This window comes from Anas acuta, chromosome 6, assembly GCF_963932015.1.
Source record: "Anas acuta chromosome 6, bAnaAcu1.1, whole genome shotgun sequence".
Lineage (NCBI taxonomy): Eukaryota > Metazoa > Chordata > Aves > Anseriformes > Anatidae > Anas > Anas acuta.
In genome coordinates, this window is record NC_088984.1 from 26,806,118 (window position 1) to 26,830,475 (window position 24,358).

The 24,358-nt window shown below is 36.6% G+C and overlaps 1 protein-coding gene across 5 annotated transcripts in view; it reads left to right on the plus strand.

The window, feature by feature from the left end:
- Nucleotides 1-31: 31 nt before the first annotated feature.
- The window catches only part of ZDBF2 (zinc finger DBF-type containing 2), a 37,236-nt gene continuing 12,909 nt past the window's right edge, over nt 32-24,358 (plus strand). The window contains exons 1-9 of one of the 5 annotated variants that reach the window (XM_068685942.1): nt 32-165; nt 3,342-3,453; nt 4,050-4,101; nt 4,595-4,646; nt 5,155-5,260; nt 6,094-6,221; nt 11,273-14,010; nt 14,147-14,244; nt 16,062-18,680. In XM_068685942.1, coding sequence (XP_068542043.1) covers nt 4,050-4,101; nt 4,595-4,646; nt 5,155-5,260; nt 6,094-6,221; nt 11,273-14,010; nt 14,147-14,244; nt 16,062-16,067 — 3,180 coding nt within the window. In that variant the 5' untranslated portion in view covers nt 32-165; nt 3,342-3,453 and the 3' untranslated portion in view covers nt 16,068-18,680. Of the gene's footprint in view, nt 166-3,341; nt 3,454-4,049; nt 4,102-4,594; nt 4,647-5,154; nt 5,261-6,093; nt 6,222-11,272; nt 14,099-14,146; nt 15,741-16,061; nt 18,681-24,358 lie in introns of those variants that run through there. The other 4 variants (XM_068685945.1, XM_068685941.1, XM_068685943.1 and 1 more) reach the window with 4 other exon arrangements.

The following is a 24,358-nucleotide window of genomic DNA, read 5'->3' on the forward strand; positions in this document are numbered from 1 at the left end:
GCCCGCCGGGGCTGAGGGGCAGGCGGGGACGCGAGCGGGCGGAGCGAGGCGCTGAGGGGACGGCGCTGAGGGGAAGGCACCACCCGCTGCCCCGGAGCAGGAAGCGGGGGATGGCGGCCTCTGACCCCGGCGCGGCACGGAAGAGCTTGCGGGGAAGGGACGGAGGTGAGGCGGTGCCGGGGAGCGAGCCGGGCGGCGGGCGGGCAGGGGAGGGGCCGTTGGGGCCAGCCCGGGCGGGCGTTAACGGGCGTTAACGGGCGTTAACGGGCGGCGGTTGCGGCGCCCCCTCAGCCCCCCGCGCGGGGCGGGCGGAGCGCTGCGAAGGCGGCGGGGCCCGGCCCGCCTCGGCTCGCTGCCGGCCCCGGCGCTGCCCGCCGGCCCCGGGGGGGGGACGGGGCGCGGAGCCTGAGGCGGCTCCGCAGGGAGCGGCCGCCCCCGGGGCGCTTCCCCCGCGCTGCCTCAGCGAGCTCGGGTAGCGGAGGCGCTGGGGAGGAGCGGTTCGGGCCGGCCCCGCTGCTCCTTCGGAACTTGTCGGCACGAGGCTTGCTCTGAGGCCGCTGATGCGCTGTCCAGATGCGCTGCTGGCTCTTCTTTGTGTGCGTTTCGTGCCTTTTGTTGGTGTTCAGATGCAAGGGGCATAAACTAAACTTATGGCTAGAAGGATCTATGAAATCAAATGCTGCTGCGTGGAGCCAGTTGCTCTTACATTCACAGTTTACATTTTTTTACCAGTGTTAAAGCGTTTAAATGAAAAATTATACAAATTATTTTTTAATCTATCAATTCAAGATATTTACTGTCGGAATACTCTTAGCAAAGCCTGCAAATCTGAAAAATCCTTTGTGCGTTTATAGATGTAGTGTCTGCTTTGATAAAGTAAGGATTGCAGTCAGGCTTGCCAGATTTTATTAGTATAAATAAGGCATCTACATAGGATGCGTCCTGTACGTTACTAGGCCATGATTTGAGCTTGCCCTCAGATGTCAGGTAGGATCTGTGTCCCTTCAGATTTTCAACTTTTTCTGCTCATCAGGGTTCTCACAAAACACAGAGATAAGGAGAATTGTTTTTTGTCTCCTGTCAGCTTTGCAGAGAAATATCTCTGACAGACTTTCCTCAGATGTTCACCTCTCCTTTACTTAGTGGTAGCACAGGCTTTTACAAGTTTCCCCTAGCATGACCCCCTCCACAGTGAGAAAATCTGGTCCATCCAATCTCCTTGAACTGCAGAAAGTTGCCAAGGAGGTGCAGACTGGAATAACTCAGCTATTTTAGTAGTCCTGCACAGTCTGGAGTTACTGCACTTTAAATGTGAGTTTGCATGACTCGACTTAGGGGTTGTTGCTTGCAGATGAATAATCTCTCAGTAGAGCACCACCACCACGTAAATTATTCCTTGAAATAAGAAAGTAATGAACCACTGTAGTAGTTTTTCTCCAACATACTGTAGTTGCCGCTTTCTGGCATCTTCTGAGATGAAATCAAGTGTTTTTATGTTGAGGTGTTGTAATCCAGTTTTGGGGCAGTGGATAAATGTTTGCGGTGCCCTCTGCTGACTGAAACGAGCGAGCACTTCCCTGTTTCTCATCGGTTGGAGTGAGTGGGATAGCCTCCTCTGTGGCCACTGCACTCTTGCTACATTACATAGTTGCAGCTATATCTTAAGAGTATGTGTATAGTAAAACCTTAGATTTGCAGTCAATTGACTTATTTACAAACAGAAAGAACAAGTTATTTTCCATAGTGCATTATTCACGAAAGATAGTGTTGTGGGCTTTTTCTTCACATCTTTCTGGGTCCCAGCTGTGCATAGGGCACTGAACAGGGTGACTTAGACCTGTTGATATGTCAAGAAAGCCTTTCTCAGTTGACAGATGAGCTTGTTTTGCCCACTTGCAGGATCAGATTGATTATCAGTAAGTAGTTTTTCATGGGTCAGGTTTTTAGGGCCACAGGGGATTTTTTTATATTCTCCTGAACTCTTGGATATTGCTTGCTTCCAAGTGTTTTCCTGTCTCGTGATTTTCATATTGTTCTTGGAGCTGTGGGCACTACATGTTCTTGCTGTCTGACAGTGATATGCATCAACTTTACTGAAAGCCCTGATGCTATTGTCAATTTATTACTTTCAGGTACAAAATGGCAAAGCTAAAGTGTTCCATCTTCTTGTGTATAGTTAATGTATGTCCACCCTGTGCTGGAATAATCGCCTTTTATTAAAAACAAATGCAAATTGATGTCAAAGATCAAAAGCACAATAACAGTTGTACATATAGTCGTATTTGACTCCTGCTCTGAACTCTGATGTGGAAGAGACAATTTCCTGACCACTTGCAAGAACACAGGCTTCTTGTTGCTCTTAATTAAGGATCCTAATGTTGGTGGTGTAAATGTTCCTTATATGCAAACTTGGTGGTGGCAATAATGTAGTCAGAGCAAGGTTTCTAAGAACAATTATTATTTTTTTTTAATTACATTAATTAGTACAATATACTACAGGAATAGTATGGGGGGGTGTCTTGGAATTGACATTTTAAGGTATTCCTTTTTAACCATAACTGCTCTAGCAGCCCTCCTATTTTACATGTATAATGTACAGTGTGTAGTGAGGAAAGAGCCAAACAACTAAAACCAACAAAAACATAGTTGTAAAAAGTAAAAGTCACTGATTTGAAGCTCTAGGTTTGTCATTTCACAATCACATAAGTGGTAAGCCAAGAGCAGGTCTAGGAATTACTAAGTCCTGAGTTTTAAGACAGGATGTGGTACTTTCACTGTGATGCTAGTAACAGGGATTGTGGAAATTACTGTGGCCTTTCCCAGTCTGTAACATGGAAATTATGATACTTCACTGAGTATGTAATAATTAATTCATAAAATGCTTTGAATGTCTAGGATACTGTAAGAGTTCAAGTTAGTGTTTTGCTGCAATATCTAATGGATTTACATAACCTAAATGAAAGAAAACTTTTTTCTGAGTAGGTTCATGAAAGATGCTCAAAATATGTTTGTTTCAATTTGGTTAATATTGATGAATTTATTTTCTGTTACTGTAGAAACATACTTAATTTCATGAACAATAGCATCAACAAAATTTAATATGTAGGGTCTATGAGGAGAAAAGAAGGAACAGAGTTATTCCAGAAGGAACAGTTAACGTTTAGGGAGGAAATGCTGTCAGAACTACTTCCATAATAAAAAAAGAAAGATATACTGCAGACTTCAGAAAGATGTTCATTAATTTTGCTGTTTGCAAAGTGGTACAGAAAAATTTACATGTCCAAGGGCATGGAAAACATACATTACTAACTCTATTTTAAAAGTCTCTTTATTGTTGACAGATGGGATGAGAAGAGATAAGTGTCCTGCACTGCAAATGGCCTCCCGTTTGGCATTTACTGGGTGCTAGCCCAGAATCATCTTTGGTGGAGGAAGAAGGTTGATGACACTAAGGTTTGTTCAAGAAGGCTGACTTTTTTTATTTTTTTATTTATTCTGTAACGTAAAAGGACTGTGTGAATCTTGGAAGCTTTTTGTGTTTGGGAACCCTGACGTATGTTGCTGCAGTCAGGTTTTAATTAAAAATTGTGGGGCTCAATGTTGGTTTGCAGGTATTCTGAACAGTAAGGATTACTTTTCCAGCCTTGATGATTATTTTGTTTGGTCTAGATCTTGTATGGTTTTTATTAGCATACCTCTTCCATCTTTAATGTAAGGACAATAAATTAAGCAATTAAATGAATTTAATAATAATACTGCTTAATAACCTAACACAGTCTAAGCCATATTCATAAATATAGTATTTGATTTAATTAATTAGATCATAAATTGTCCCATTCTCCTGTCAAAGCTAGCATGAATACTTAAATATAGTGTTTGGGTAACCTAGTAAAGCAGAAATTGTTTTTTACAGTGTAGATTAAACTAAGTCAAAGTCTATAGTTGAAACAATATAGTGCATATGAATAGCTTGGAGCTTGGACTAAAGGATGAGCTTGAGGATGGGTGTGGGTTTTTTTTTTATTCTCAGTTTAATTTTTGATTTACAGATGTTTGACAGAATCAAACGATCTGATGAAGCTTCTGCTTCTTCAGCACAAGGTGAGGAGATTAAAGTACATATTTTTTGTTGCAGTTATTTATTAACATAATAATAGTAGGCGCATTAGTTTACCTGAAATTCAGTTGTGTAATTCAATTTTCAAAATTTCAATATGGAGCTTAGATGGAAAAAGTGACTTCTAAATTATCCACAGGTTTCCATGCAGACAGAATTTTCATGTCTTTTAATAAGCTGTTTAAGACACTGTGCATTTTGTTTCAGTGCTCGTGGATATATGAGTCTATCAGTACACATTGCCTAATCTTGATCCCAGACATATCAAAAATATACCCATTTACCTCAGCCATGAAGGCATAAAGTTTATTTTATGAACCTCACAGAGCATCCGTGAGGATGAAAGGGTCTCTCTAAATGTTTTTTTTGAATTTCTAAACTTCTTAACTTCCTTTAAAATGATAGTTTTGACAAGTAAAAATTAAAGGAGTTAACTGACTTCCTCCTCTTTGTTTTCCTGTGTTTTTTTTACTACAGGAATGGAAAGACAGGGTGTTGAAGGTTCGCTACAACAGGACAGCAATAGCAGGTGAGTTAGGTGATAATCTAACTGGCATCCAGTTTACTGCTAGCACAAAGTAAAACAGGAATTACCCATTTTTCAATCTTAACTGTCATCTTGTGTAATGGATGACAGTGATGTGATAGAGATCAAATATATCATGGAGGTCTTTTGTCTTGTATCCACACTTCTTAAAACTAGGGGTAAGGGGCACTGTGACTTTTTCTGGAGAGATGATTCTCTTCAGATTACAGTCAACTCAAATTAGAATTTGTGTTAGCTGTGCCTTCAACCGGTTATCCTTTGTTCTGCATTTAAGAAGAAGTTTTCTTTAGTTAAATTTGCTTGGGAATAGCCTAAAATACATATTCTTATTTGGTATTATAATTCTGAAACAGAAATGTTTATCTTGCAAGTTTGTTGCAGCTCTGTAGTAAGATAGATATTCAGGATTTCTATGTTAAGAACTTGAATTAACAAACCAATGTTGTTTTTTGTACTGAAGTGTCTTGGTAATATTACCTGCTTCTTTCAGTTTGCATACAAGAGGGCAAGAACATCCTCGGCCTGGAGTATCCACCATGCAGAATAGGCAAGGATACTGCAACTGCTGCCACGTACACTACAGTAATCTGGAACAGGTAAGAAGCCTGCAGCATAACACAGCAGCAGATAGCAAGAAGTACAGATAGGCTTTATCAGCTTACCAAATGTCATTCTCTACACTGAACAACCAACACTGAACAATGGAAAATTAGCAATTTGTGAATTGTACTGAGTGTGCACAGAGAAGAGGAATCACTTTTACCTGTTAAAAAGAAGCTGGTGGAACGGCATGCTTGCTGCAGTTTGCTTTTCTGAAGTGTCACCCTGCTGTGCATTACACTCATTAGGTTTATTTCAGTGGCTTTAATTTTAAGATTTGTATAGACTGTGTCAAGTATTAGGGCTAATATGTTGGATATAAAAGCTGAAGACGTTTGATCAACTACTTCTCTGTGTTTAACTGTTGGTCTCTTATCTTTTAGACTTTTCTAACTAGAGAGTAGGAGCCTATTTAATCTTCTATTCTATGAAAAGTCTCCACAGTTTGAGTGAATTATGGGATATTTGCTCATATGAAGTCCAAAAATATTTTTAGTCATTGTTTATAGATATGTTTAGAGTATTTGTACGAATCACAAGAGATTTGTGAGCATCTCTCAGATCTGCTGATTTAGATTCCATTTCAGAAGGGGTTTAAGCACATTTTAGTATATTATTTGTGACTCCCTAAGCATTCTTATGGCCTTGATGCAATGAGAATTTTAGTAGAAAAGATTGAAGATTTTCCTTTCTACTTAAACATTTTCATTGTAAGGAGAAACGTTTAACCTGGGAAGTAACTTTTCTGAACATAGGAAGTAACTTTTCTGAATAGGTCAGTGTGTCAACAATGATATTAAACTAGCAATATGTTTTGTCTTTCCATCAGCATATTTTCAGCTCCCAGCACAGACATTTTACCACTTACCGCAGGAATCGTATGGGTACCAGTAGCTTGATGGAGCGTTTCCTGCAAGATGTTTTGCAGCATCATCCCCACCGATACCATGACAGCAGGTATAATACAGTTCATTTGTTTTTAAATGTATCCTAGTAGAATGCATGTATTGTGAATTCTTATTTCTGTTCCATTTCTGAACAGTAAGTTTTGCCCATTTGAGGTGAAATTTCCAAATTGCTTTCAATATGAACAAGAGTGTATTTATGTAATTGTTGTCCAGTGTATTCCTTTTGTGTTCTCTTTGCACTTCCAAACTTCATTACACTGCTTAAGGATTTGATATAACACCATTGATACCAATTAAATATGAAGACCTGATGAAAAGAAGGAATGTACTGGTCAGCTAGAATATATACACTGTGGGCTTAATTTATATATTTCACAGTACATTTTATGGTATGTATCGAGTTCATAATTTTGGCTTGCTGAATGTGGTGCTTGTCAGGTGAATACTTATGCTTATTTATCCATTATTATTGGAGTTTGTTATCCTTAGAGTTACTACGTGCATGAATTAAGTTAATTGGCCAGTTCATCATTGCTCAGATTTGAAGTGTTCGCTTTATCACGGGCACGTTTAAGAGTGATAAGAGGGCGTATAAACTTTTTTTCTGTAGAAAGGCCAGGTGAAAGATCTGTTAAGTCTCATTCCTTGTTATGTTCTGAAAGGCAGTCAAAAATCCCAATCTGAACCCAGTATATTGTATTTTGATAAATAACTTTTTTTTTTTTTGCTACTTTCTCTATATCTCTCATTATTGGAAAATGCAGGATATACTTTAAGGCAACACCCAAATTAAAAAGGTAGATATCTCTTGAGGTGTTGCTAATACAAGGTTATTTCATTTGGTGAATAAAATCTGCTAATCAGTAAAAAAACAAGCTATCCGTTTTCCTCTAAGTTGCTGGTAGAATGAATAGAATAAGCAAAATAATGTACAAGGCCTGGATAAAATAGGTTGGCAGGTGGGGGAGGAATAATTCCAAAATTATACAGAGTTTGGAGGAAGAAAACCAAAGATGGAAGAGAGCGTGAATAGACTTTTGTTGTGATTCTGCTCTGAAAAAGACTGAGTCAGAAAGTGATTTAAGTAGCATCTGGGGTAAGGATAGGATTCTCTTCTTTCTTATATAAAATCTCTTGCATTGATGCATAGTTTCACAAAGTAAATGCTTATACAAACCATGCAGAAGCTGAATTCACACAAGGGATCTTAAGACTGTAACTTTAAAAGGATTATACAAATATTTGTAAGCCTTGATTTATTTTGCAGAACCAACCAGTGTCACTAGTAGTGATGTGGCAGAAGGAAAAAAATTCATCTGAGCTTTGCCTTTTGCTGAATTTCAGAGGATATTGGTGTTCTGCCTTTCCTCATGGTCCAAAAAAAAAATGAAAAAAAAGAGGATGAGGGGGGGAGGAAAAACTATCTCTTCTTCCAAATTCTTGATATGATTGTTTTTTCGATAAAGAACTAATATTGAAATATTGAGCATTTAAGAGAGTAAATCTCTTTGATTTTTGGTGTATTTTGTCATAAAACTGCCAAAAGTACCTAACTTCAGAACTGAAGTTTTATTTCATCCCCCAGAAACATTTGTTTGTAAATAGTTTCTGAAAATCACATGTTCTGGTAAGTGAGCGAGGAGCCTGGGAATTTGTTAGCTTATCCATATCAAAATCCACTTAGTGCTATATACAGTTTTCTAGCAGCATCCAGATGCTGAGTGTTTCAGACAAAGATAGAAGAACTCTGAGAAAGTTAAAAGATTAAAGGAAAAGACAAAACCAGTACAAATAGATTTAATTCTGATCTATAAGATTTTGAAGTTGACAAAGATTCTTTACCTCAGTGCTTAGGTGTGTGCACCAGTAGGGCACAGCAGTTCAGCTGACAGGCATAATTTGATTATCTGATGCATTTCATTACCTTGCATTCAAATGATGATAATCCTCTTTTTTAATTTCTAAGAGGTTTCTTCTTGTGCTTAGTCAGTCCTAATATCTCTTATCTGTACTCTTATGAATTTATCACCCCCCGCCTTTTTCTTTTTAAAAAAGAATTCCACTGTATTCTATATCACACTTCCTCAGCCAGTGGCGTATAATCACATTTTTGGAGTTACAGAAGGAATATTAGATATTGTGTCATAACTTGTATTCATTCCTTTTAAAGTAACACTGCGTCTTGAGCAGGGAGGAGTTGTGTACTGCTGTTGGTAAATTGTTGTGGCTTGTTAGGCTCATGCAAAGTGTGTTGTAAGTTGTATCCCTTGTTGTTTATCAAAATTGAACTCAACCTCTCCATTGCATTCCTTTATTTGTTCACAGGATCCTTACAGCATTTTTTTGTCATCTGCAGATTTTAATACTTTACAAAAATTTTGAAAGGGCAAGTGAGTCATAAAACTTAGCCTGAACAAGAGGGTATTCTGCTTCTGATCTTTTTGTCATGATGAAGATTGTTTAATCTATTTTATACTAGCAATCAGTTTGTTTTTTGATTGCTTTTTTTCCTCCACCAATAATTTTTTAGTTTTTGAATAGACTCCAAAGGACCTTAATGAAAGACTCTTGCATATCTAAATAGTCCATCTTTTCTTCTTTACCCACTCCTTTATCACTGCCTAATACATCTAGTGTTTGAACTTGGGAAAAATCTTAAATGAACTTTATCAATGGAGCCGTAGGTAGTGAGTCTGTAATAACTTCTTTTCTTTGGGTGTGTTAATGCAAATATTGACAGCCAATACTTGATATGTACATCACTCAACTGAGTGAAGAATAATATACCAATTGCCAAAGTAAAATACTCTTCAAATTACCTTGTTATAAATAGCATACAGTGCTTCATCACTTTTTTATATAGCCAGTGTGTGTTGTTGTTTTTTTTTATGAGTTGAATTGATAGGAGGGAACTTTGATCAATAAGATGTTCATGTGAATGCTGTTGTTTCCTTGGAAGGCTTTTTATGTTTGATGAATGTTGCTTCAGTCCCTGCACTGTGAAATACCATAGGTCTTGGTCTTCTAATAACTTCAATTTCAATACTATTTTGCATTAAAATGTTTTGTTTATGGCTGTTAGTGACTCTGTAGTTCTCCTCACATGACTTAATTAATAGAGATTGCAGCACTCTGTGAAGGAGTCTCAGAGCTGTTAGTAATTATTTTTGAGAGGCCACAGAGACTGTGTGGGATGTTTCAGAAGGACTGGGGAAAAAAAACATAAAGATTGTCAATTTTAAGTAAGGGCAGAGAGGACCTACTTGTAGACTTCTTTGCTTAAATTATGGTATTTCCCCGGTAGTTGAAAAGATGAACTCTTCATAAAAATCCAGAAGACAGTGAATTGATGAGTAATGGTTACTGCTGATTTACTCAAGGAAAATCACATCAGGTCATCTTTAACAGGGTAACAGACCTTGTGAATAGAAGAGAATCATCCATTTCGGCACCATCTGTCCTGTTGCATCTATCATGCCATCTATCAAAACCCTAGATTTTGGCATGTTCTTGTATGAGACTTACAAGCACGCTAAGGAAAATGTGATTGGAGATTAAACAGTGGTTAAATGAGTAACTGGCTGGAAAAAAGAATTTATTTCTGGCTTGGGGGTAGAGTGGGAGAGAGACCATGAAAGATCCAACAAATCTCATGTTGGATCATGAATGAGTCCTATCCTGAGCCTTGAAGTATGTGGTTTTGAGTGTGATTTACTGGTGCATTTTTTTCAGTTTGTTTTGCTTTGCTTTTTGTTTCTGTTTTGGTGATAATCCTATGAAGTATGTTTTTTATTGCACTAAGTTTTGTCATCTCTATAGAGGCCAAGTCAACTTTATTTCTTTTTAAAGTAGCCAAACCTCTTTTTTTTTTTTAATTTTCAACCATAAAACAGTAATTCTAATGTGAGAATTCTTTTTCTTCTATTTTTCACAATAAAAGACTGAGCTATCTATAGCTATAGCTATATTCAGAAAAATTCTGTGATTGTTTTTCAGTATGAAGTAGCCAGTTGGAAATACTTGCTATAGGCTTACTTGGTATCAGCAGGCTTAATTAATAACTTTAGTAAAATCAGACACATTAATGTCTGAGTCCTTCAAGGAGTTCAACATGTTGACTACTGAATGCTTATAACCAAGGAAATTACTATACAACAGAATTTATTCACAGTACATCCTTAGCAGATGAATGTACCACAAAAGATGCATGGCATGCATTAAAGCACACATCTCTTTTGGCTCTTAAAAGACCTGGTCAAAACTTTCAGGGGAAGCATCGTATTCTCCCTTTAGCTATATTTGCTACATTTTAAAACTATTTTCTTATTTTATTTTCGGCTGTTCCAATATTTGTAACCTTGTGGGTTCCTGTGGTATATAAGAAATGGTCCATGTTTGTCTGTCTGTTCTGTTAATTCTGCAAGAAATAGGCATTTTATTCGAGGCAGTCCTAAAAACAGAGTGGCCAGTCCTAGGATATATAAAAGTGCGCTGTTGTCACAGTGAGCCTGAACAATCATAACTTGGCTTCTTATAGAAGTGAGTTAGAGCTGTGGTATGTCTGTGAGAAGCAATAAGCATGGAACTCCTTGGTGGGAATGTGTACAGAGTTCCTATCAGGCAAACGTGTTTTGCAGGGAAAGAGGCGTTTATAGTCAATAGTATTTTTAATTCTGTGCCTTATTATAAAGTTCCATTTCTTTACAAAAGCTCATTATTTAATTAATTATAGTTTTACCAAGGAAAGAACATCCTTCTAAGCTCACAGCTTTGAACAAATGAAAACTCTTCAGTTTTCTTGCTTTATTCTATTTTATAAAATTATTATAACGTAAGTTTGGCAATTCTTAATGGGTAGTTGCATGGAGAAGGTAACCAACCAATGCCCGGGTTGTCTTTTGCTTTGTGGAACATTTCTTGTTTCACTTTCTAATGGAATTTCTGTGTTAAAATAGTAGAGCTGGAATCCTGTGTTTGTTCATTAGGTGTGATGCACTCTAGGTAATTACTTTTTAAAAGCTATTGTTAAAAAAAAAAAAAAAAATCTTAAACATATTTACAGTGTTTATATAGTTGTTTTTTTTTATTTATTTCTTTTAGGCCAACCTATGATGACATGCCACTCCAAATCACTCCAGCATCTGCTAGGATTGCTTGCCTGTCTTCAGAAGAGACGGAGAAAAAGAATAGAGGCACACAGGAGATTTCCAGCAAAGACCAGGAGTCCAGTGATGACATGTGCTCTTCTGCTCCATGTCCCTCTCATGAGGGCCCAAAGGAAACTTCTGTAACACAAACACTTACTCAGAAATTAAAAACTGAGAAGGAATGTGTTGTAGAAATATCCCAGCAGTCTACTGGCATTTGTAGCAATGAGAAACGGGATGTCCTGAAAGATGCTCAAACTGCAAATCGTAGCCATGAAGACCAGTTTACAGCTGTGAGCCCCATACCTCAGCATTTGTCTGTCACTCCTTTAATACCTAGTTCTTCTGTTAATCCTAAAATAGAAAAAAATGCTAAGAATTTGTCATCATCAAATAAGATTCCACATAGTGGATGTGATGAAACAGGAACAGAGATAGGCGATAGGGATGTGTTATTGAAACCATGCTTGAATCCTGCTCTGGCGCTGGCTCACCCCAAATACCCTTCAGTTTCACAACAGAATCCTGTATATAGGCACAGGGATTCTTTACTTATTACCTCAGGTCAATCTCTTTTAAAACAAGATGGTTTACAAACTCAGGATGAAACTTCGGTGTCTGATTTCCATCTCAGGGATACTGTGGGTATTAACAGCTCCCTAGATCTTGGGACTTCCCCACAACTAGCAGGATGCAAAAATGTGAAGACAAACGTGGGTGATGAAAGTTCAGTGGATGAAACTATTGAAAATGTTATTCTGAAGTACTGCCATGGAACCACATATGAAGAACTTCATTTCAAAGAGGAGAACAATCTCTGTTTAACTGTTTCATCCCTTCTGGATCGTACTCATTTAGAGGGCTCTGAAATGAGTTTTGACTGTGATGCACCTATTCAATCAGGAACAGACTTACCCAAGGCAGCTGTAAAAGACATAGAGTTGCTAAAAGAGGTCCAAATAAGTTTGCAAGATAAAGATTATGGAACACAGCTCTCTTCTGTTTTAAAAGGTGAATCATTGCAGCAAATAGAAAAAGTGAAGCGGGATGTAGTAGCTCATACTGAAGAACCAGTTCTTCCAGCTCTGCCTCATGTGCCTCCTTCTTTTGTGGGAAAGACTTGGTCTCAAATAATGTATGAAGATGATATAAAAATTGAAGAACTTGTGCGTGATTTCAGGGAAGGTCGTTTTCGCTGCTACTTTGACAGCGAATCCACAGCCAACTTTACGGGGAGGAGAATGAAGAGAAAAAAGCAGAAAGACGAGAAAAAGGATGATGCTGCTGAGGGTAACAGAGTAGAAAGTACATCAGTTAAAGCACTGCCAGAATTTAATGATGCTTTAAGTGGTGGCTCTGATTTTGATAACCAATCTGTAGCTTCAGATATGCTATGCAACCAACAACTTCTTAAAATGCCTAGGAAAAGGACATGGCGCCTAGCTTCAAGATGCCAGGTGGTTAAAGTTAGCCATGGCACACAAACAAGTCTATTGGATTACCCTGTAACAAAAAGAAAAATGGCTAGAAAGGAGTCTGATCAAGCTGATCAGAAAGAAAGCACCATGTGGTCAGAAGGTGAAAAGACTCCAAACATGAAAACTAGACTATGTGCCCTTAAACTTCCCGAGTCCTATAGCAAGATTATGAGCCCTGTGCAACCCAAGACAACGGTGTATGTACTTTCATGTCCAGAGATAAAGCAGTGTAAAGGTAAACCTGTAGACATTCCTAAAACGAGGAAAAATCGTAACTCCACAGATAGCAAGGACTCTATAAGGTATAAATACAAACAGTGTTCTTTGAAGTATTATGACCCACTGACAAACAGAGTTCTGAAAATGCCTCCCAAGAGTTCTGTTGGAGAAAAGGTCAAAAAGCCCACCCATGTTAGACAGCTTTTCAGAAGTCTCAGCTTTGATGCAAACATGAGGAAACTAGCCGACGCACAGAGAGAAGGCACACAATCGAAGTCCTGCAATTGGTCAGACCTCTATAGCTCATCCTCAGCAACTCTTCTGGCAGACCCAGGTAAAGGGAACGATACAGCATCAAGTCAAAAAGCAGATGGATCTTCCGTGATTTCTGTAGAAAGAACAGATTGTCTTGTATCTGGTCACTCTGAGAACTCTCTGAAACACCTGTCCATTTCACCTTTGAACTCTCACCCGTCTGTGATAGAAGGAGACTGTAGGTTAACTCCTTTGAACAGCAGAGTTACCAAAACTCCTCTGACCTCCATCAGGAGTGAGCGATTAGAGAGGGAGAATCCAAAAGCAATGTGGAAGAGAAAAGAAGGCACTAGTATAGAACCACTTTTTTCCAAAAAAGCTGCAGGAGCTATGTCTGTCAGATGCACTGTTGGGAGGAGGGGAAGCAGAGTAAGCACAGGCAAACAAACTTCCAGAACTATAAAACAGCAAAAAGAGGGACTGAGAAGGAAACTTTCTCCTTGTGCCCAGAAATCTTCTGCTTTTTCCATACACAGGCGCCAGACAGGGAAAACTACAGTGGGAAAGCACCTTAAGAAAGAAAAGCCTGATGCTAAAAAAATAAAGGTGAGGAGGAAACCAAAAAGGACTTTTCTGAACTCAACAGTCGTCACAGGGATTCCTGAAAAGGGGCAGAAAGTCTCGCCAGGATCTTTTCCTAAAAAGCCAGAGAGCTTCTTCCAAAGTCAGAAGCTGGGAAGTAAGTGGAGATTGGGGTCACCCTAGCACTGTGAACCAACCCTCAAGAACTGCTGTACCGTTACTTCGAAACTGTCTCATTCTACCAGGTGAGAGCTAGCCACCAAAACATCTTTTTTTTTTTTTTTTCTTTATAGCCAGCACCTGGAAAAGAAGGGAACAAAAGGAGGTCATAGACAAAGCAGCTGAAGTGTTAGAGCTGCAGAAAGTGCAAAGCCAGTCTAATGTGAAACAGGTACAACTTTAAACTGAGTTCTTGTTCCTGATATATGGGACATTATATATGGGGCATATATTGCACTGTTCTACTGTGTAAAGCTGCAGAAGTTGTGCATTTGAGTTAAAAGCACTTAACCCTATTTGCTAGACTTCACTTGTGCATCAAAACAAATGAGCTTGAATAGTATCATATTGTTTTTATGGTATTATCAGTGCGTCATAGTGCACTACAATAGGGTAAATTAGAAGCTGTACTATTGTGCCTATTCTCATTTTTTTCCACATAATTTTAAAGTGCAAAACATAACTCATGCTAAAAATTAATTTAAGGTATCTTAATCTGGGGTGAATTCTGTGTATGTATTTTGTGTTTGTATATATGCACATCTTGTTCAACACGTATGGTATATACTTGCCTATGGAGTGGTATTGAAATTAATACAGTATGATACAATTCAGATCAATTCAGTGTTTTCTTGAAACAAAATACAATTATACATGTTTTTATACCAACTTTTTCTTGAAACCATGTCCAAATCAGTTATTTTGGGCAACAAGTCACTGTGGGCTGTTATCAAGCAATAATGGACCATGCTGGTAAGGAAATATGTCTCCCTTGAGTACTGTTCCAATGGTGGTGGCTATACTGAAACCTCAAATTCCAAAAGAAAATACAGTTTTAGGGTTACTTTATTCTGCTTTTTGTTTTAAATAGCTTACTACTAAAGTTTATAGGTTAAATTTACATTCCTTAGTGAGGGGATGGAAAAGTTAGAGACAAGTAGCAGTGAGTTGTTCTAACCTTAAATTTGACATCCAGTGGTTGTTTTTTTTGATTTTAATTGGGCATACTGTTGGTTTAGTTTTTGTGTGCTGTAGTTGAAACTACTTTTAAATATTCAGTAAAACATTTAAATAAAACAAACCTAAAGCGACATCCATCTAAATATATTAAAATTAAAATATCTGTTTCATAACAGATATTTAAATAAGCTGAATTTAACAAATAAATAAATTGTATTCAATTAGTGATTTTTTTTTTTAGGCCATTGATCTATGATTTTGTCTACGGCAAAAAAAAAAAAGTAGTGTTCTGTGGCTTCGGGTTATATTTGTTTCTGGCTTTTGTTTTGTTTTCTTTGGGAAGGCTTTTTTTTTTTTTTTGCTTTTGTTTTAGTTGTTATGATGACAGCTTATTTAATTAATGTGTGTTTAGGAGACAAACCCTAGTTTTGAAGATGTTTCTATACTTTAAAATCAAAATTAATTGTTCACTTGTATTAAATTAAGCAGAGAGTTAAACTTCGTCACAGTCAGGGCTCTGGTTTGCAAATCTGCAATTTGGTATATTATATAATCTGTTGTACAAGTATACAAATTGACAAATAACTTTACAATAAATCTTATATGCTAAAAGAAAGCATATATAAAAGACCAAGACCCTGCTCTCTCTGCCATTACACACTATGTGTGTGCTTTGTGTGTGCTTTCTCCCCCCCCCTCCCCCCCCCCCCCCCCCCCCCCCCAAAAAATCAAAACACATTCTTGATTCACTTTCTGAAGTGCCAAGGGTCACTAGTTTGTATTGAGATAAAGCTGTGCTATGAAATGTTGTATTTTGAAATACAGCATCTGAATGAAATGTAAAAGCTGTCATCATAAGCCACTCATTGTTTAAAAAAAAAAAAAAAATTAAAAAAAAAGAAAAAAAATCCAACTATATAAATGTGCATATTTCCCAGGACAAGTCAACGATGTGCATGTACTTAAACCAGCTGGAAACTAAATTGGAAGTCAAATATCATCTGACGCTTCTTTTTTTTTTTCTTTTAGTTTTGAAATAAAGTCTGTTTCTATGGATGAGTTTTCCTATGGTTGTCAGTTGACAAGAATCTTATGACTGGATTACAAGTCACTGGAAAAAAAAAAAAAAGGGGTTATGAGTTCTTATAGCTCTAAACTAATTGTGCCTGTATGATTTAATATTTTGTCTAATATAAAACTGATTTTTTAAAGCAAAATTTTAATGGAATGGTTTTTATAGAAAGCCTAATTTTTAGATTAAAGGTTTAAAGCAAAAAAAAAAAAAAAAAAGATTTTTAAGATAAAGTTTGTTTTAAAGCAAAGCTTTAAATTAACTCTTAAGTCCCATTCTGACATATTTTTATGATACAAGAATGTTTGCCTATCTAATTTCTTCAATCTAATTTTTCACAATATTGTACATATGAAAAGTATAGATTGTTCTGTTTGAGTAAGGTTTAATGCACATTCTACTTTGATTGCTAGTGTGTATTTGTTTACACTCAAAAATACTGTTTTCCATACTCATTTATTGCAAACTTGTTTCTCCAGCACAGAAATTTCCTTGAAATATTGAGAGTAATAAAGTATATTGTGGACTATACAATGACTAACTTTTTTAGCATCTTTTTTTGGGCGGCGGGGTACATAATAGACCCCTTTATCTAGGTGTTGAGCTGTTTATTTTTTTTTTTAACAGAAAAATGTTATTTAATTAAAAGTGTAAGTAGCTATGTATTTACCTTTAAAAAAAAATAAATAAAGATGAACTCTAACAACGTTTATTATAGAAGACTTGAGGTCCAAGTCTGGAAACAATTCTGTGGTTGACAATGTAAAAGTGAGATTTAATGTATGCTCAGATTTTATTCTATGCATCTCTTATGATTGTTTAAACACCTCTTCTGTGCATGCTCAGTGACTACTAGGAAAGAGGGGAGATTGTGGTATGAGAGAAGCAAATGCAGAATCTGCCTTGGAAGAGGAGTTAATGAAAATATGTGTAAAAAAAAAAAAAAAAAAAAAAAGGCAGACGTACTCAAAATACCATGTGCATGAAGGACAAATGAGTTTTTGGGGGATCTTGGGGAATTGTTTTACTAATTCCTCATTAATATTATATATTCTGCTGCTGTTACTGAGTAGCACACTGTTCATTGACATCATGGCCGAAACTTCAGAACATGGTTGTAGAGGCTACAGCAATGGAAAAATTGAATGCTGAAATGCTTTCTCATGGAAATTGAAAGGATGTTTTTTTTGTTTTTTTGTTTTCATCATTGGACAAAGGTACTTACCAGTATAGTTTCATGTCTTAATGTGCAAAAGCAAGAAAAGACTTCTTGACTAAAGAGGAACAAAGTCATGCTTTTAGAATCTAACTTGCAGCAGTTAGATGCAGAATAGCTTGCATAGAATAGAAAATAGAATAGAATAGAAAAATGTTACTATTTCTTCTGTGCATGTCATTTTTGACCTTCCATAATTTCGTACTTGTAATTTTAGTACATTTAATAATTTTAAATAAGTCCCTCTCCATAAAGTACTCATTCAATTTTTTAAACCTTATTCTAAGCAGCTTGATCTTTATTTTTAGTATTCTGATCCTTGAGTGTGATCTAAACTCTTACTGTGCTAGGTGCTAAGCAAACAGAATAGTAAGTCCCCCCGGATTTAGATGTCTGATGTTTGCTCCTTGGCAGTTCTTCAGTTTTTTTCTGATAGGATTTTTCATTTTCTAGTTCTTTTTGTGCTTGTATTATCGAAGCGCTCCTCTCTGGGACTCGCATACAATGAGATATTTAGTTGTCTTTATAATGTGATTATGACTTAATCCAAAGATTCATGCTAAATTTGTGTCTGAATGAGAACACATCTTCGTGGTTTTCACATTCTTACAATTGGGAATGTATTTTGAAACGTTTTTGCCTTATGTAGTTTTTTTCTGTAACTTTTTTTTAATCTGCTTCTTTATCTCTACTGTCTGTGGTCATTTGACATAGTATGTGTTTGTACTAACGTAGTGTCACAGACTTTTCAAGTGATGTTGCTGGATGTTCTTTCTTTGTATCCTCAGCTCTCAGACATGCACTTGGATTTTTTTTTCTTAACGTTATGAAGAGCTACAGGACATGATAAAGTACCTGGAAATAAATTAGTGACAGGTAACAGAAGTGGATGGTGTCCTGATTTGAAGTGTAGAGGAGAGGTTCATATTTGTGTTTCAGTGCTTCAGAGTCTTACTTCACTGACTAGTGCTAAAAGGATGTGGGATGACAAATCTTAATTTATTTAGCTGTTTTCCCTTCTATTTCACCTAGGGTAAATCTGCCTCACAATGGATCAATCTGAATTCATACAGAACAGTGTGTCAACTCTTGATGTTTTGGGGATAAGAAAAGTAAAACATACCTCGCTTGCTTAATGCAATTGAAGTTCAGCAATTTTTGTTGTCAGTGACTTACTTGCTGTGATTCACAGTATTCCAGATGATAACTTTCTGAAAACTCCGTACTCACATAAGTCTGAGCATGCCCAGAAGAAAAGGTTTTGTTCCTTGTTTGCTTATATTGTTATACAGTTATGAATTTATTCATTCCTTCAGCAGAGTCAATCTTGTTTTAATAAAATAAAGACCTAATTAATGTATTTGTAGTCTTTTTTTTTTTTTTTAAATTCTGGATGTATTAATTAACTTGAAAATAGTTGTTATATATAACTTGTTGGGGAAAGAACACCACAAAGTGTCATTCAGTAAGCTATGTTTCTGAAGAAAGCTAATCGTAATTTAAACAGCTGTTCACAACTACAATATGTTGATCCAGTGGCGTCTTCTGTTGACTGCAACGAAGCCAGGATTCATCCCATCCTGTGGTAACTGAAGCAATGACATCCAAGGATAGCACTGAAAAAGCATTGGAGATATTTTAGATGTCTTCAATTGCATTTTGGCAGCAGGAAACCAAGAAAACCAACCAGCTGGCAAGGTGCCCGCAGAACTTCATGAACACTGTTGGGTTTTTGTTGTTTTGTTTTTGAGGGCATGTTTATTAAAGAGGGCAGTTGCTGAAAGTATCATAATATTAAATAGTTTTCTACTTTACAGAGAAGCCAATCGATTCTGCATAATTGTAGACTAAATAAATCCTGATTATGATGATCTTGCAATGCATGCAGAAGAACAGCCTTTGAAACTGTGTAAAAATAGTTTAAATGTTTTCTGGTAAATAGAATACCAGAATTGTACTCTATACAATTTTATCGAACAATAGACTACCTTGCATAGAACACCTTGTTCTTTAAATTTAGTAGACATTTTCTGTCTGTAACAGTGCCTGTTTGAAACAGCATAATCTTTTGCAGGAGAGATGCATGCAAATGTGTCAGCTTGAATGGACAAATGGTTGAAAAGCATAGACATTGTTTCTTGAGGCTTTAATACATCATAAAATTTCAGGAGATGCTTTGCAATTTTCAATCCATCCTTAATGATTATTATGTATTATATTGTCTGAGTGTAATTATCTACTTAAGCACTGTTGTGCTGTCAAAAAGTGCCTCACTAAATGCATAAGATATAATTCTACCTTCTAAACCTGGAGTTACAAATATCATACTGTAACCAAATTTTAAATTGGGTGATTGCATCTTTCCTGGGAGATGTGAGCAATTCATAACTTGCTTATAGAGTGTCAAGTATAGTAGAGGTCTAGTTTAAACTGGAATATTTGAGAGTTATGATGAAACTTCTGGTTTTAGTTGGTTTTGGATTCATTGGAGTCATTAGTGGGTTTAATGCATGAAATTATTGTATTTCTGTGTCACTGGAAGTCGTAATGATTGCAGTTCTTGAAGTTCAGAACTGTTTTTGATGAGACACGAACGCAAGTCATTATTATACATTATTATAGCTCATATTATTTGTCAAGCTTTCTCTGTCAGTGTTCCTTCTTTAAGGAATACTGAAACAGTTCTTCACAAATAACTAGCATTTGTAAATAGCTTTTTTGATCTCTTGCATCCTCAAAAATGTATTTTAGTGTATTAAAGCTGGTCAGCTTTTCCTATTTGCTGTGTCATATTGCATTGACATTGGCACTAGTGCAACTGAAAATATTGATTATAGTCTATTTAGTTATTAATATTGCAGAAACAAGTTGTAGAGTCAAAACAATGAAAATATGTCCTTTCTAGCTCATGCTGAGAGCTGTCTGCTGGTCTGAAGATTATGCTGAGAGAATTAACAGTGAAGGGGATAGGCTTAATCCTCAGAATGAGTGTTGCTTCCCTTGTGGATACAATGCACATGCATGACTTGCCTTTTAATACACTGATGTGCTAAGAAGACGTGTAGAAATGAGGAGTAAGACTTACAGTTGTAGCAGGGATAAAATGAAACAAAACCAATGAATACTCAGTTTTCTGTCTTTGTCTTCCTTATACGTTAATCTCCGTTTTGTCTGAACCTTTGCAAACAGTTACAAAAATCCATTTACTTTCTGTGGTGATTTAGTTCAGATTCTATCATTCTTCTGGTATTTTACATTTATTTGCTTAATACATAAATAATAGCTCTTTGGTAGTGCTCCTCTTTTTCCTTTCAGCAACTTTTAGAGGGGAAAAAGGGCTATAGCAAAAGTTGTGCACCTATTTCTTTTAGAAGAAACAGTTTAATAAATAAAAGCTAGAAGTTCAAAGGCTGTATGTGGCTACCAGTGGGTTTCTCCAAACACTGGAAGCATCTGTTGTAATTCTGCCCTAATGATGACTAATCAGTAAGTTGTCCAAAAAATGATGGAAATGCTTGGGCTTTTCGTTTCTTTTCTTCTTTTCAATAGCATTAGACTCAGTCTGCATACAACAAAAAGTAAGCATGCTGAGTTTTTGGCAACAGATATTTTATGGCCTTGGATTTTTAAATATCTAATGCTTTCGTTTTCCACGCTATTCTAGCAAATCATCATTTTCTGAGTTATTGCCAACATATCATATATATGATGGAATTTGGGGTCAGGATAATGTTGGAGTCAAAGTCAGCATATTTTCACCTACAACAATTAGTTAATGTTCATGCAGCACTTTCTGTGGATGTAAAGAACTCTTCAGTGTTCAATATTACCCAGAATTATCTTAAGTAATCTTACTTTAGATGTCAGTGTTTGTTTTTTGTGAAATGCATTGGTAAGCACATGTACTTCTTTTTTTAAGAGCTTAGAAGATAGCACGGTAACAGAATTGTATATTACATGTTTTTTTTACTTCCAAGTTTATAGAGACTTTTACAATGAAAATTAGTGTTCATTTTTTCTGCATGTAAAATATTTTTCTCCCTCATGCTCCTCCCTTTTAAAATAAGAATTCCATCTGCAATGCAGAGTTCTCCATCTTTACTTTCTCTGAGATTAGGGTGTGATGAGTATCATTTGGCTCTAACATGAATATAATAATTATGTAGCTATTGCTCATGCCTTCATACATCTGAATTTTCAAGAAAATTTTAAAAGGGAGCCAAGTATCCACATATGTCTCTGGTTAAAGCATTCTGTTGGCTACCATATCCTTTTCATCTCCTTAGTGCAGCTAATGGGTCAAGTCCTCTGTTTTCCTTTATTTCATTTAACTGTGGAGCCTGCAAAACTTTAATTTACAGATTTTTTTCTGTAATTCATCCACAATTTTTTCTTTATAGACTTTCATTCAGGGAAGGTGGGGGCACAGAAATATTGTGGCCTATGAAGCATTTTATTTAACAGAGATTTTGTCATAAATATCTCTCAGTTGTATTCTGGCAAGCCATGTGTTCCCATCATCTCCTCTAAGTTCACAGAGCCATTTGTTGTTGCGTGAGATTTCTGTATTGGGTAGCTTTGCCATGTGTTCAGTAATTTGTTCTAACTAGCTTAGTGTTAATTAGATTTAATGAGTATTTTGCAAACGTAATATTCAGGGTAATATGCTGTGGCTTATTTCTTTGGGGCTTGTTTGGGGTTTGAGCTTATTATTATTATTGTATTTGCTTGCTTATTTCTTTTGTATGGTCTCACTTGCCTGTGTTTGTAAGGAGATAGTATTTTGGCTTCCTATTGCCGATAATTAAATGAAATAGCTTCTTATGAGAATGGGTTGCGGAACAGGATTTAAAATGGGGTTCCTTTGCTGACTTGTGCTGCCATTGCTTTCTCCAAAGCAGATCGGTGGAGTTGTGCAAAAAGGCAGGCTGCTGTAAGGGGGATTTTTATACTTTATCACTTTATCTCCTTTCTTAAACTTCAGCGATGTCTAGCCTGTAAAGCATAGGGATGTGTGTAAAATAAATAAAATATAGAACAGCTAGGCCAGTAATACCAGACAGATTAGTGCATTTTTCTATTGCATTCTACTAAATTTGCTATTAGTAAAAGCTTGATAAATTTCTATTGGAGAGCTGAAATTGCAAATATTTCTAGCGTGTGTTCACATTGTTTGTCTTTTCTTATTTAAGTTTACTTTAACATGGGGTTTTGTTTTCATTTTCTTGTTTGTGTACCATGGCATGTCTGTATCATCAGTTCAACCTCCTAGTCTGTTTTCAGTAGCATGGTAGTGCTTTATTTTTTCTTTGTAAATGTATTAATTTCTCTCAAGTTTACAAGGGGAAAGAATTAACATTTGCCAAAAGCTGGCTTGTGGATCTGAGCTCCATTGTCATCAGGCTGTATGACTCTTACTAAATTCTTGAATAACATCTGGAGAAGGCGAAAAGACATCAGCTACCAGAGGAGTATGAGTGATGTGGAAATTTTTTGCAAAGTATTTAAGTTGTGTGGTGTTTTTTTTTTTTGGCTGGTTGGGTTTTGATTGTTTCTGTGTTTTATTATTTATTATTGTTATTTTATTTTCCGTCAACACTTTTTAAAGAGCTACATTGTGCAATTATCGATGTCTCGACAGTCGAAATGCTCAGGTTATAAATGGATTTGAAAGGACTGAGTGCTGAAATTCAGCACAAGTTTAGACATGGTTAACTTTTTCATGTTTCTAACACTTTGAAGTGAAGAGGACTATCACTTATATCATATTCTCATGTTTGTACTTTCAAGGAAAGATCACAGTTTTGTTTCTAAATGATGAATTCTGATGTATTTACATACTAAGTGTTGATGCTTTTCTGGGGAAAAGTGTTTTTTTTTTTTTTGTTTTTTTTTTTTTAATTTTTAAGTAAACATTTAAATGTTTGAGGGTGACAGAGCACTGCCCAGAGAGGTTGTAGAATCTCCTTCTCTGGAGATGCTCAAAACCTGCCTGGATGCCATCCTGCACAACGTGTTCTAAGTGATCCTGCTTGGCAGGGGTTTTAGACTAAATGATCTTTAGAGGTTCTTTTCCAACCTCAACTATTCTGTGATTCTGTGAAACTTTATGCAATTGATGTAAGTGAAGGTCACATAGCATCTCAGACTTCAGGAGATGATTTTGTAAGCACTGTGTGGGAGTGTACCTGCTCTTTTTCAGCTGTTTAGCGTTCTATCACTTGGCATACATGCAATTTTTTCCTCTTGTGATTGCAAAATATATGTCTATTATTCTGAAAATTAATGCTTGAAGAGGCATTAAGTAAAGGGGCAGGAAACATGGTTCTTGATTAGAAATTTTTGGATATAGCATAGAAGCCCGTCATGGTTTTTGCTGTTATCAAGCCTTTATCCATTTGTATTTGAGCATACACTGGGCTTATTAGTCAGTTAGACTGTGTTTCATTTAAAGATGGATCTGAAACAAATTACATTGAAGTAAGAGAGTTTTGGGAAAGTTTGGACGTGGATCCTAATTTTGCAGTTTGAATATGTTTCGGTTTTTTATATGTATTAAATTGCTTTGGAATTGCTGTGAATGCCCCGTTCAGCAGAGGTTAATATGACATGAATACAGCAAATAAGAGTCCAAATCTAATTAGAGATTACCAGTAGCTTTCTGTCAGTTCTGGGGGACCTGATTCTAAGCTTCAACTGAACTCTGTAAGGCTTTTTATTGTTTTAGAGCCAGAATGCTCCAGTTGTGGCACAATATTCAGCCACATGGTTGGTCTGAAATCACCTGTCAGTGCAGAAACCTCCAGTGGCAGAAATGAGCCTATCTGTCCCTAAATAGGATTCCCTGTTCTATGGGGGGTATTCATAGCACTGTTTGTAATTCCAGTAATGTTTCTGCTTGTTCATTTGATGCAACTGACTAGCAAAGTAATTTATATATTTATCACAGTGAAAGTGCTTTAAAACTAAAAAATGACGATAATAACAAAACCAAGCATTAATTTTACCTGTTTTGCACCAAACCAGCCAAGAAAGTTA